General features: G+C 48.1%; 1 protein-coding gene across 1 annotated transcript in view; it reads right to left on the bottom strand.

Annotated features, from left to right (window-relative positions):
* Positions 1-13,942, bottom strand: part of LOC140392259 (uncharacterized) — a 415,817-nt gene that overhangs the window by 285,928 nt on the left and 115,947 nt on the right. Inside the window, exons 11-12 of the mRNA XM_072477576.1 lie at positions 2,553-2,727; positions 2,367-2,464 (exon numbers count right to left, since the gene is read on the bottom strand). Coding sequence (XP_072333677.1) covers positions 2,367-2,464; positions 2,553-2,727 — 273 coding nt within the window. The remainder of the gene's footprint in view (positions 1-2,366; positions 2,465-2,552; positions 2,728-13,942) is intronic.

Genomic DNA, 13,942 nt, shown 5'->3' with positions numbered 1-13,942 from the left:
AGGAAAACACTCTGCTGGCTGGAGCCATACCTAGCACAACGGAAAATAGTTAATGTTGTTGGAGGCCAATAACTCCATGACAGCACTGCAGGAGTTCCTCAGAATAGTGTCCAAGGCTCAATCATTGTCAATAATCATCACCAATGACCATACCTTCATCATAATGTCAGAAGTGGGGATGCAGCTGATAATTGCACAATGTTTAACAACAACTGAGATCCTGAAGCAGTCCATGCAGCATTGATAACACTCAAGATGCCCACCATGGTCAGGAGAAAGCAGACCGTTTGGTGCACCTGTTCACCTCATGGAACATTCACGAGTGCACAGTATGTACCCTCTACAAAATTCACTACAACATCTCATTATGCCTCCTTTGACAACATCTTCCAAACTTATAGCATCCATCACCAATAAAGATAAAGGCAGCAGATGCATGGGAACACCACCACCTTCAAGTTCCCCTCCAAGCCACACAGCATCCTGACTTAGAACGATATTGCCTCTGTTCCATTGCTGGGTCAAAATCCTGGAACTCCCTTCTGAACAGCACTGGGGCTGTACCTACAACACAGGGACTGCAGCGGTTCAAGAAGACTGTTCACCCCAATCACCTGCTCAAGGCCATTTCGGGATGAGTAACTAATTCTAGCCTTGCCTAAATTATCATTTATAAAGATCTCATGATGGGTGCATTTTAAGGCAAACTTTAACAATTCCATGAAGAAAGGAAAAAAAAAGTTCGGAATTCTCTATTGGTGGACTATGGGCAGGATTCTCAATTACCGACCGCCGGTAGCAGCGTCCTGATGGGCACTTTTTCCCTCCTCGGTGGATTCTCCGCCGCATTGGGAACTCCACTAACGGAGGCGGGGGTTGGAGAATCCAGCCCCAAATCTTGAAACTAAGATCTAAGCAGATAAAGAAATTCCCAAGTTGTTTCTTGGAATGGAGGTCAAGCTAAAAACGAAATTACGGACCTACATTTATTTAGCAGTATTACTTGGTAAAATTTGCTCAATCTCTTGATATACTGAGGGAGTCTTGTTTCATTTCTGAAGAGTGTTATGAAACCCAAAGTTACCTTGGAACTTGAATGTCGGGAGTCCCAACAGTCTTCAGAAGTTTTGGTTGGACCGTTATTCTGAACTCGGGCTCTCTGAGGAACCTGGGCGGGATTCTCCACCGGCGGGATGCTCCGTTTTGCCAGCGCCTGGGTTTTAGAACCTTAGTTAGGCCACACTTGGAGTATAGTGTTCAATTCTGGTCGCCACACTACCAGAAGGATGTGGAGGCTTTTGAGAGGGTGCAGAAGAGATTTACCAGAATGTTGCCTGGTATGGAGGGCATTAGCTATGAGGAGCGGTTGAATAAACTCAGTTTGTTCTCACTGGAACGACGGAGGTTGAGGGGCGACCTGATAGAGATCTACAAAATTATGAGGGGCATAGACAGAGTGGATAATCAGAGGCTTTTCCCCAGGGTAGAGGGGTCAATTACTAGGGGGCATAGGTTTAAGGTGCGAGGGGCAAGGTTTAGAGTAGATGTATGAGGCACGTTTTTTACACAGAGGGTAGTGGGTGCCTGGAACCTGCTGCCGGAGGAGGTGGTAGAAGCAGGGACGATAGTGACATTTAAGGGGCATCTTGACAAATACATGAATAGGATGGGAATAGAGGGATACGGACCCAGGAAGTGTAGAAGATTGTAGTTTAGTCGGGCAGCATCGTCGGCACGGGCTTGGAGGGCCGAAGGGCCTGTTCCTGTGCTGTACTTTTCTTTGTTCTTTCCTGACAGTATGGGGCTGCCCCACAATGGGAAACCCCATTGACCGGCCAGCGTAATTGAGAATCCTGCCAGCATGTCGAGGCAGAAATGTGGCACGGCGGGGCAGAGAATCCAGCCCCTCCAGACCTATGGGCATGTTTAGGACCCGTCCTTTATTGCTGGTGCAAAACATACCTCCCTCCATAAAAATCTTAAGTGTTTAACCCGTTTCCTGCCAGAAACACACTTAGAATGTTTTGAGGGACTTGCACCCAAAATATTATTGGTCCCTAACCAGATTTCAGCAACAACTGATGAGTCTGGCCAAAGATAATAGGAGCCTCCACTTGGTGTTTCTTTCAGTAACACTTGTGGTTGGAAGGGTCCTAATGCCTTTTGATACTGTAGGTCACTGTTGCAGTGTAACTTAGTTTCAGAGGTTCTCAATGTTTACAACTGTACAAACACAATTTAGTTCTGTGCAGATCGGAAAATCACATTTTGCTTATTTAAAACAAATAGCAAAAAACAACAGTTAATGTAGAGCCACAAAAGTAAAATGTTAAAAGAATCAACTTTTACATAAGTTCAGTACTTACAAAAAGATTCAGGACAGGTAAATCGTATTTTGTAATCTTCACAGCTCCCACCTTCCTGTTCTGCATTCACACAAGCAAATCCAGTGGAAACACTGCAACTGTTGAATAGATAACAAGAGGGCGTATGAATGTAGTTGCTAAAAAAAAAGACAATGTCAAAATACGATGGACAAAATTATTATTTACTCAGAAACGTTATCTCCAGAGGTGGCAACTGGAATTTCTGATTTTGTCTCCGCTTCACAGGCAGTCGGGTTACTGCATATTTGACCGGGATACTCTTTCCGGAGATTCACAAGATCTTCATAATCGCCTTTTCCGGATGGATCATCTCGGTCAAACCATTGGGTTTTGCAGCTGCCTAATTTAAGGAGTAAAAACCAAATATTATATTAGCAACACTCTGAAAGCATTTTTAAAAGCTTTGAGGTGGTGGTTGAGGAATAGAAAAGGTAAAGCTTTAATAATTAGACAGAATTTTAAAAGTGATTATTGAGAGAACTAAATGAAAATGGGATGGGGAAGCCTCTCGGGCCAGAAATGAGCACTTACTTCATTGTATGCAAATTGTGAGAAGAGTGTTAACTATTTTATCACATTTAATAGTGTTACTATCAGGCATTCTCAGGTATCTGCATTCAGGTTAAATGATAATCAAAGAAGCTCTGTTTATAGAATCACTACAGTGTCGAAGGAGGTCATTCGTCCCATCGAGTCTGCACCGACCATCTGAAAGAGCACACCACACAGGCCCATTTCCCCCATTCTACCCCATAACTGCACCTAAACTTTACATCTTTGGTCTGTGGGAGGAAACCGGGGCTTCCGGAGAAAACCCAGGCAGACACAGGGAGAATGTGCAAACTCCACACAGACAGTCCCCCAAAGCCAGAATTGAACCCGGGTCCTTGGCTCTGTGAGGCAGCAGTGCTAACCACTGTGCCGCCCTTCTGTCGCACAAATTTGATTTATTCACTGAAGTCAGTCGGAAATTTCTCATTACAACGGGTGGGATTTTCTGGTCATGCCCACCTTGAGAGCACACATTCTCGCCCAAAGTCAACGGACTGTTGATCAATGGTCTGCCGAATATTTCGTCCCACCCTGCCCATGACAATTCAAGCAGCAGGTGGACCAGCATATTTACCACACCGGCTGGAATTATTCCTGCCAGTGGGATCTTGCGGTGCTGCTGACAGCAAACCCCTGCTGCGTGTTCCCTTGCAGCGGTGGGAAATACAAACAACAGGAAACTCCTTTGACAGCAGCAGGACCAGAAGATCCTTGTTGCAAGCCAATGTTGGGCCGTCCTCACCGCGGCGAAGCATGCCACGGTGCTGGGTTACAGAAATTCCAGCACTGTTCCCTCTTCTTGGCTTTTCTTTTCTATTAAATGTCTTTCAGGTGGGTACAAAAGATCGCAGAGCACCAATGGTCATCACTCAGTAAACACGTAACACACATAATAATAATATTTGTGTCACAAATAGGCTTACATTAACACTGCAATGAAGTTACTGTGCCACACTCCGGCGCTATTCAAGTACACCGAGGAAGAATTTAGAATGCCCAATTCACCTAACAGCGTGTCTTTCGAGACTTGTGGGAGGAAATTGGAGTGCCCAGAAGAAACTCACGCAGACACGGGAGAACGTGCAGATTCCGCACAGGCAGTGACCCAAGCCAGGAATCGGACCCGGATTCTGGTGCTGCGAAGCAACAGAGCTAACCACTGTGCTACCGTGCTACCCATTCATCAAGTAACTTATTTCATGGCCGTTTATGGGACCTTGCTATGCGCAATTAAGCTGCTGTGTTTACTATTTTAGCTGACTACTTCATAAGAATACATAATATCTGGAAATCAGTTATGGAACCCTCAAGGTTGAAAAGGCACTGTATAAATTTTATTTTGCTTTTGGTCATTCTTTCCAATTCATCCACTTTGCACAGTGAATGTGAGGAGCAAACAATTAACATTTTTGCTGTGGATTTTCAGTTGCTAGATCTCAGTTCAACCACATTTCAGATAGCATTCCTTTCCACAACAGTGGGAGTAGATCAGTTTCTGAGATGAAAGTCGAAATGAGGATGTTCAAGGTTTAGCTGCCATGTTCTCCAGAGCAACGCAAAATATTGATTATGATAAATGCTTTTACAAAATAAATGTAGGAAATAATACATTGGATGGAAAATTATTTATAAATGGAAAGACAGTGCAGTATTATTAAAATGGACCTAAAATGAAAGCCCAGGGATTGAACAGTGAGTTTGTAAAGCATAAATTTATTTCACAAAGTTAGTACTTTACAGGTTCCAAATGGCTGAAATTTTGTTGCATTCAATCATGGGATGTGGGCACGCAAGCTGGGCCAGAATTTGTTTCCCCATCTCCAATTGCCCTTGAACAGAGCTAGGCCATGTTGGAGGGCATTTAAGAGTCAGAATCACATTGCTATGGGTCTGGGATTGCACATTGGTCATATCAGGTGACATCGGCAATTTTCCTTCTGTAAAAGACATTAGTTACCCAAATGGGATTTTATGCCAATCGGCAAAGGTCATCATTAGACTTTTAATTCCACATTTAAATCGGATTAAAATTTTGGCATCTGCCATGGCATGATTTGAACCCAGGTCCTCAGAGCATTACGCTGGGTCTCTAGTTTAGTGACTGCATCACCACCACCCCTGAACAATATGTTGTGGATCCAACCACGGATCAGACTATTTTGGATCTGGTAATGTGTAATGAAACAGATTTAGTAAACAATCTCAGGGTAAAAGATCCCCAAGGAAGCAGTCACCATAACATGGTAGAATTTAGCATTCAGTTTGTGAGTAAGAAACTGGAGTAAAACAATTGTGCTTAATTTAAATAAGGATAAATTTAAAGGAATGAGGGGAGAGTTAGCTGGAGTTTTTTTTATTCATTCATTCATGAAATGTAGGTGTCGCAGGCTATGCCAGCATTTGTTGCTCATCTCTAATTGCCCTTGAGGGGCAGTTAAGAATCAACCACATTACTGTGGGTCTGGAGTCACATATGGGCCAGACTAGGTAAGGATGGCAGATTTCCTTCCCTAAAGGACATTAGTGAACCAGGTGGCTTTTTACGACAATTGACAATGGTTTCATGGTCATCACTAGACTTTTTAATTTCAGATTTTTGTTGAATTCAAATTTCACCATCTACAGTGGCGGGATTTGAACTTGGGACCCCGGAGTACTCTGGGTCTCTGGATTACTAATTAGGTGACAATACCACACTACGCCATCGCCTCCACCTTGTGTGAATTGGGAAAGGCATATAGCAGAAAAGATGGTTGATCAGCAATGGCAGACATTTCTGAAAATGGTTCATGACTCACAACAAAGATATATCCCTGTGAGGAAGAAGCATTCTAGGAAGGTGACAAATCAACCAGGCTAAACCAAGGAAGCTAAGGATTGTACTAAACTGAAAGAAAAAACATGCAATATGGCAAAGATTAGCGGTAAACCAGAGGATTGGCAAAGTTTTTAAAACCCACAAAAGATGACCAAAATAAATAGAGAAAATAAACTGAGGGTAAACTGACAAGAACAATGGGCAACAAGAGCTTCTTTAAAAAGAAAGAGACAGGCCAAAAAGAAAATAGACCCCTTAGAGAATGAGACTGGGGGAAATAATAATGGGTACCAGGAAATGGCAGTGGAGTTGAACAAATACTTTGCGTCAATCTTCATGGAGGAAAACACTAATAACTTTCCAAAAATAAATAATCAAGGGGAAGAATGGGGAAGGGGTGGCTGGAAGGAAATACATACAATAACTATCACTAGAGGAAAAAATACTAGGAAACCAATGGGGATAAAGGCTGAAAAGTCCCCTGGACCAGATGGGTTGTATCCCAGGATATTAAAGGAAGGAGCCACAAAGATAGTGGATACACTCATAGGAAACTTCCAAGAATCCTTAAATTCCAGAAAAGTCCAAGAGGATTAGAAAACTTCCAATGTAATACCTTTATTCAAAAAGGGAAGAAGACAAAAAACAGGAAACTACAGGCCAGTTGGCTTAACTTCTGTCATTGGGAAAATGCTAGTAGAGTCCATTATAAAAGATGCAAAGCAGAACATTTAGAAATGCATAATATAATCATGCAGAGTCAGCATGGCTTCATGAAGGGGAAATCATGCCTGACAAATTTATTAGAATTCATTGAAGCATTAGCAAGCTTTAAAGATAAAGGGGAGACAGTAGATTGAAGCATAGACTCTCTACAGTGCAGAAGAATGCCATTTGGCACATCGACTGACCCTCTGAAAGAGTACTTCACCCAAGCTGACTCCTCTGCCCTTTCTCATTAACCTCTTGATCTAACCTACACATCTTTTTGGACACTAAGGGGCAATTTAGCATGGGCAATCCACCCAACCTTCACATGTTTGGACTGTGGGAGAAAAGCGGAACACCCAGAGGCCCCATGCAGGTATGGGGAGAAACTGCAAACTCCACACAGACAGTGACCCAAGGCTAACCCAGGTCCCTGGCTCTGTGAGGCAGCAAAGCGAGCCACCATGCCAGCCTTATATAAGCAATATACTTGGATTTCCAAAACGTGTTCAATAAGGTACCGCACAAAAGGCTACTTAGGAAGCAAGTCCCCATGGTTTTGGAGGTAGTATATCAGTGTGGATAGAAGATTGGCCAACTTATAGAAGGCAGAGTTGAGATAAGATGGGCATTTACAGGATGCAACCTATAACTAGTGAAATGCCATACAGATCAGTGCTGGAGCCACAATTATTTACAATATATATTAATGATTTGGATGAGGGAAGTGAATGTACTATTGCCAAGTTTGAGGATGACCCAAAAATAGAGGGAAGGCGAGTGGTGAGGATGATACACATTCTACAAAGGGATATAGACTGGTTAGATAAATGGGCAAAAACCTGTCAAATGGAATATAATGTTGGAAAATGTGAAATTATGCACTTTGGTAGGAATAATAAAGGAGCTAAATTTGATTTAAATCGTGAAAGCTGCAGCACAGAGGGAATTTGGTGTCCTCGTGCATAAGTCACAAAAAGCTAGCTTACAAGTTCAAGTAATTGGGAAGGCAAATGGAATACTGGCCTATATTTCAACAGGAATGGAGTATATAAATAGGGGTGTCCTGGTAAAACTATATAAGGCACTATTTAGACCACACCTGGAATACTGTGAACAGTTTTGGTCCCCTTATCTAAGGAAAGATATACTGGCATTGGAGGCAGTCCAGAGAAGGTTCATTCGGTTGTTCCTAGGTATGGAGGGCTTTTCTTATGAGGAGAGGCTGAATAGGTTTGGACTGTATACTCATTGGAGTTTAGAAGAATGAGAGGTGACCTATTGAGGCACATAGGATTCTCAGGGGCTTGACAGGGTAGACGCTGAAGTAGGTCAGTAGCAGCAGCAACTCGGGGGGGGGGGGGGGGGGGGTTGGTTCATTTTTCTTGAGGGGGTGTGTATATTTGCTTCTGTGTTGATGAAGGCTGTTAATTTATTATATGGGGGGGGGTTGTTCTTTTCTTTTTATATTTTGTTGTTGATATTTTGTAAAAATTTGAATAATTCTTTTTTTTAAAATAAATTTTAAAAAATTAAAAAGACAGGGTAGACGCTGAAAGGTTGTTCTTCTTGTGGGAGAATCTAGGATCAGAGGACATCAAAGGTTATGGGGATAAGTTGGGAAAGTGGAGTTGAGGATTGTCATAGCAGATCTTCCATTGAATGGTGGTGCACACTCAATGGGCCAAATGACCTATTTCTGCTCCAAAGTCTTATGACAATGATGGGCAACCTAGGCTAGTGAGTGGCCCTCTTTCATCTCACTACAATCCACTATCCTACAATGATACAATATCCCACTACTGTCGAGTATCATACCACTGTATAATATTCCACTCCTGCATAATAACCCACTAATATTAATCTTTATTGTTGTCACAAGTAGGCTTACATTAACTGCAATGAAATTACTGTGAAAATCCCCTAATCGCCACATTCTGGAACCGGTTTGGGTACACTGAGGGAGAATTCAGAATGTTCAAATTACTGAACAGCACATCTTTTGGGACTTGTGGGAGGAAACCGGAGCACCTGGAGGAATCCCACGCAGACATGGGGAGAACGTGCAGACTCCGAACAGACAGTGACTCAAGCCAGGAATCAAACCTGGAACCCTGACGCTGTGAAGCAACAGTGCTACCATGCCACCCGTAAAATATCTCACTACTGTCCAATATCCCAAACCAGTCCAATAACAAACTGCTGTAAATTATCGCATTACTGTCCAATATCCCTTTACTGTAAAATATCCCACTACTGCCCAATATATCACTACAGTCCAATAGGGCAAGTGGGAGTAGCTTAGTGATACAAACTGGGCAGCATGGACAAGCTGGGCCAGAGGAGCTGTTTCCATGCTGTAAACATCTATGATTCTATCCATGATTGGTAATATATTTCTACTGTCCAATATCTCTCTATTGTCCAATATCCCACTACCGTCCAATATCTCTACTGTCAAATATCTTTTTTTTTTAAAATAATTTTTATTAAAGGTTTTCATAAAATATACATAACAAAATGAGAAAGAAAAAAGAACCCACCGAGGTTAAGTACAAAACACAATCTAAAAAAGCAACCCCCCAAACCCCTCCCCCCGTACCTAAATAATAAATTAACATTAACACCCCGACTTAAGACAGCAGGTGTATACACCCCCTTAGACCCTTCCAGTGTAAATAACATAAACAAAAATAAAGTAAACCCCCCCCCCACCCCCCGAGCTGCTGCTGCCATTGGCCAATGTCTAGCGTTCTGCCAGAAAGTCTAAGAACGGTTGCCACCGCCTAAAGAACCCTTGTACCGACCCACTCAAGGCGTATTTCACCCTCTCCAATTTAATGAATCCTGCCATATCGCTGATCCAGGATTCCACGCTTGGGGGCCTCGTATCTTTCCACTGAAGGAGAATCCTTTGCCGGGCTACCAGGGACGCAAAGGCCAGAATTCCGACCTCTTTCGCCTCCTGCACTCCCAGCTCCTCTGCCACCCCAAATATTGCGAGCCCCCAGCCCGGTTTGACCCTGGATCGTACCACCCTCGACACAGTCCTCGCTACGCCCTTCCAAAATTCCTCCAGCGCTGGGCATGCCCAGAACATATGGGTGTGATTTGCTGGGCTCCCTGAGCACCTAACACATCTGTCCTCACCCCCAAAGAACCTGCTCATCCTTGTCCCGGTCATGTGTGCCCTGTGCAGCACCTTAAACTGTATGAGGCTGAGCCTCGCGCATGAAGAGGAAGAGTTCACCCTCCCTAGGGCATCTGCCCACGTCCCCTCTTCGATCTCCTCTCCCAAATCCTCCTCCCACTTACCTTTCAACTCCACCACCGAGGCCTCCTCCTCCTCCTGCATCACCTGGTAAGTTTCCGAGATCTTCCCCACTCCCACCCACCCCCCCGAGAGCACCCTGGCCTGTACTGTGTGTGGCAGTAGCCGTGTGAATTCCACCACCTGCCGTCTGGCAAACGCCCTTACCTCTAAGTACCTGAAGGTGTTCCCCGGGGGGAGCCCGTACTTCTCCTCCAGCTCACCCAAGCTCGCGGACTTCCCGTCCACAAACAGGTCCCCCAACTTTCGTATGCCTGCCCTGTGCCACCCCGAAAACCCTCCACCTGTTCTTCCTGGGGCGAACCGGTGGTTCCCCCGTAATGGGGTCCACGCCGAGGCCCTAACTTCCCCCCAATGCCGCCTCCACTGCCCCCAGATTTTGAGGGCCGCCACCACCACCGGGCTCGTGGTATACCTCCTTGGAGGGAGCGGCAGCGGTGCCGTTGCCAGCGCCCCCAGACTCGTACCCACACAGGACACCGTCTCCAGCCTCTTCCATGCAGCCCCCTCCCCCTCCAACACCCACTTGCGCACCATTGTCGCATTGGCGGCCCAGTAGTACCCACAAAGGTTGGGCAGCGCCAGCCCCCCCCATCTCTACTTCGCTCCAGGAACACCCTTCTCACCCTCGGAGTCCCTCGCGCCCACACAAACCCCATTATACTCCTGTTAACCCGCCTGAAAAAAGCCTTCGAGATAAACACGGGGAGGCACTGGAACAGGAACAAAAATCTTGGGAGCACCGTCATTTTGATTGACTGCACCCTACCCGCCAGGGACAGCGGCAATGCGTCCCACCTCTTGAACTCCTCCTCCATTTGCTCCACCAGCCTTGTAAAGTTAAGCCTATGCAGGGCCCCCCAGCTCCTGGCCACCTGGACCCCCAAATATCTGAAACTCCTCTCCGCCCTTTTTAGTGGGAGCTCACCAATCCCCCTCTCCTGGTCCCCTAGCTGAACTACGAACAGCTCGCTCTTCCCCATATTGAGCTTGTACCCCGAAAAGTCCCCGAATTCCCTAAGCATCCTCATTACCTCTGGCATTCCTCCCACCGGGTCCGCCACATACAGCAGCAGGTCGTCCGCATAAAGCGACACCCTATGCTCCTCCCCACCCCGCACCAACCCCCTCAAGTTCCTCGACTCTCTCAGTGCCATAGCCAGGGGTTCAATCGCCAGTGCGAAGAGCAGGGGGGACAAGGGACACCCCTGTCTCGTCCCTCGGTGCAACCAAAAGTACTCTGACCTCCTCCTATTTGTGGCTACACTCGCCATCGAGACCTCGTACAACAGCCTAACCCACCTGACAAACCCCTCCCCAAACCCGAACCTCTTCAGCACCTCCCACAGGTACCCCCACTCTACCCTATCGAAGGCTTTCTCAGCGCCCATCGCCAGCACTATCTCCGCCTCCCCCTCCCTCGCCGGCACCATGATAACGTTCAAAAGCCTCCGCACATTCGCGTTCAACTGTCTCCCCTTCACAAACCCCGTCTGGTCTTCATGGATGATCTGCGGCACACAATCCTCGTGGCTAAGACCTTCGCCAGCACCTTGGCATCTACATTTAGCAAGGAAATCGGTCTGTAAGACCCACTTTGCAGGGGATCCTTGTCCCGCTTCAGGATCAAGGAGATCAGTACCCGGGACATCGTCGGGGGTAAAGCCCCCCCCCCTCCCTTGCCTCATTAAAGGTCCTAACTAACAGCGGGCCCAACAGGTCCATATATTTTTTATAGAACTCGACCGGGAAACCGTCCGGCCCCGGTGCCTTCCCCGCCTGCATGCTTCCTATCCCTTTGATCAGCTCCTCCAGCCCAATCGGGGACCCCAGTCCCACCACCAGTCCCTCTTCCACCTTTGGAAACCTCAATTGGTCCAGGAAACGGCCCATCCCTCCCTCCTCCCGTGGGGGCTCGGATCGGTACAATTCCTCGTAGAAGTCCCTGAAGACCCCATTGATGCCAACCCCACTCCGCACCACGCTCCCTCCCCTGTCCTTAACTCCCCCGATCTCCCTAGCTGCGTCCCGCTTCCGAAGCTGATGCGCCAGCATCCGGCTTGCCTTTTCCCCATACTCGTAGACGCCCCCTGGGCCTTCCTCCACTGCACCTCCGCCTTCCTGGTGGTCACCAGATCGAATTCGGCCTGGAGGCTGCGCCTCTTCCTCAACAATCCTTCCTCAGGTTCTTCCGCATACCTCCTGTCTACCCTCACCATCTCCCCCACCAGCCTCTCCCTCTTCCCCCGCTCCCTCCGCTCCTTGTGGGCCCTGATGGAAATCAGCTCTCCCCTCACCACCGCCTTCAGTGCCTCCCATACCATCCCCACTCGGACCTCCCCGTTGTCGTTGGTCTCCAAGTACCTCTCTATACTTCCTCGGACCCACTCGCTCACCTCCTCGTCCGCCAACAGCCCCACCTCCAAGCGCCACAGCGGGCGCTGGTCCCTCTCCTCCCCCAACTCCAAGTCCACCCAATGCGGGGCGTGGTCCGAAATGGCTATTGCCGAATACTCGGTATCCTCTACTCTCGCTATCAGCGCCCTACTCAAAATGAAAAAGTCGATTCGAGAATAAGCCTTATGGACATGTGAGAAGAATGAAAATTCTCCAGCCCCCGGCCTTGCAAATCTCCGAGGGTCCACCCCTCCTATTTGGTCCATAAATCCCCTCAACACTCTAGCCGCCGCCGGCTTCCTACCCGTCCTAGACCTGGAGCGATCCAGTACAGAATCCAACACCGTGTTAAAGTCTCCCCCCATTATCAGGCCCTCCACTTCCAAATCTGGATCCGACTCAACATACGCCGCATAAAACCCGCATCGTCCCAGTTCGGAGCATACACATTGACCAGTACCACCCTCTCTCCCTGCAACTTACCACTTACCATTATGTACCTCCCGCCATTATCTGCCACAATGCTCGACGCCTCGAATAACACCTTCTTTCCCACCAAGATCGCCACCCCTCGATTTTTGGCATCTAGCCCCGAGTGAAACACCTGACCTTCCCACCCTTTCCTCAGTCTTACCTGGTCTGCCACCTTCAGGTGTGTCTCCTGGAGCATAACCACATCTGCCTTGAGCCCCTTCAGATGCGCGAACACGCGGGCCCGCTTAACCAGCCCATTCAGTCCCCTTACATTCCAGGTTATCAGCCGGATTAGGGAGCTACCCGCCCCCCTCCCCCGCCGACTAGCCATGACCCCTCCTCGGCCAGCCACGCGCCCGCACCCCACACCCGGCACGTTCCCCACAGCGGCATACCCCCGCCTTGACCCACCCCACTCACTCCAGCTCTTCCTTGATCTTAGCAGCAGCAACTCGATCCCCCCCCCCCACCGCCCCCCCCCCCCCCCCGGCTTACACCCATCCTAGCTGGTTTACTCCCCCCATTGCACTTCCGCAAGTCAGCTGACCCCGGCCACTCCCGCCTCCCCTTCGACTCCTCCCATTGTGTGGCACACCCTCCTCTCCCGCTCCCCATTCACAGGCTCTCCCCCTCCGTTCTAAGCGCGGGAAACAATCCTTGCTTCCCCGCCCCGGTCTTCGGCGCGGGAAAAGAATCCCGCGCTCTCCACCTACCAGGCCCCGCCACCAACCAAAACAGTGCCCAACCCGCCCCATCCACCCTCCCCAACCCGAAAGAGAAAAACACAGAGAAAAAGAAATCCAAAAAAATGCAAAGGCACCCCCCTCCCCGAACCAAAAATAGGCATAACATATCCACCGCAGTCCCCAATCGCCCATCCCGACCCTCAGTCTGTGTCCAGCTTCTCGGCCTGAACAAAGGCCCACGCCTCCTCCGGAGACTCAAAATAATGGTGCCGGTCCTTGTAGGTAACCCACAATCGCGCCGTCTGCAACATGCCAAACTTCACCCTCTTCCTGTGCAGCACCACCTTCGCTCGATTGTACCCGGCCCTCCTCTTCGCCACATCCGCACTCCAGTCCTGATATATCCGAACCTCCGCGTTCTCCCACCTGCTGCTCCTCTCCTTCTTGGCCCACCTGAGCACACACTCCCGATCGACGAACCGATGGAACTGCACCAGCACCGCCCGCGGAGGCTCGTTAGCCTTGGGCCTCCTCACCAACACTCTATGGGCCCCAAAGAGCCCAAACGTCCGTTCCAAGCGGGAGCTAC

The sequence above is a fragment of the Scyliorhinus torazame genome, chromosome 16 (genome assembly GCF_047496885.1).
Source record: "Scyliorhinus torazame isolate Kashiwa2021f chromosome 16, sScyTor2.1, whole genome shotgun sequence".
In the NCBI taxonomy this organism is placed as follows: domain Eukaryota; kingdom Metazoa; phylum Chordata; class Chondrichthyes; order Carcharhiniformes; family Scyliorhinidae; genus Scyliorhinus; species Scyliorhinus torazame.
This window is presented reverse-complemented; position numbering and strand designations above follow the sequence as displayed.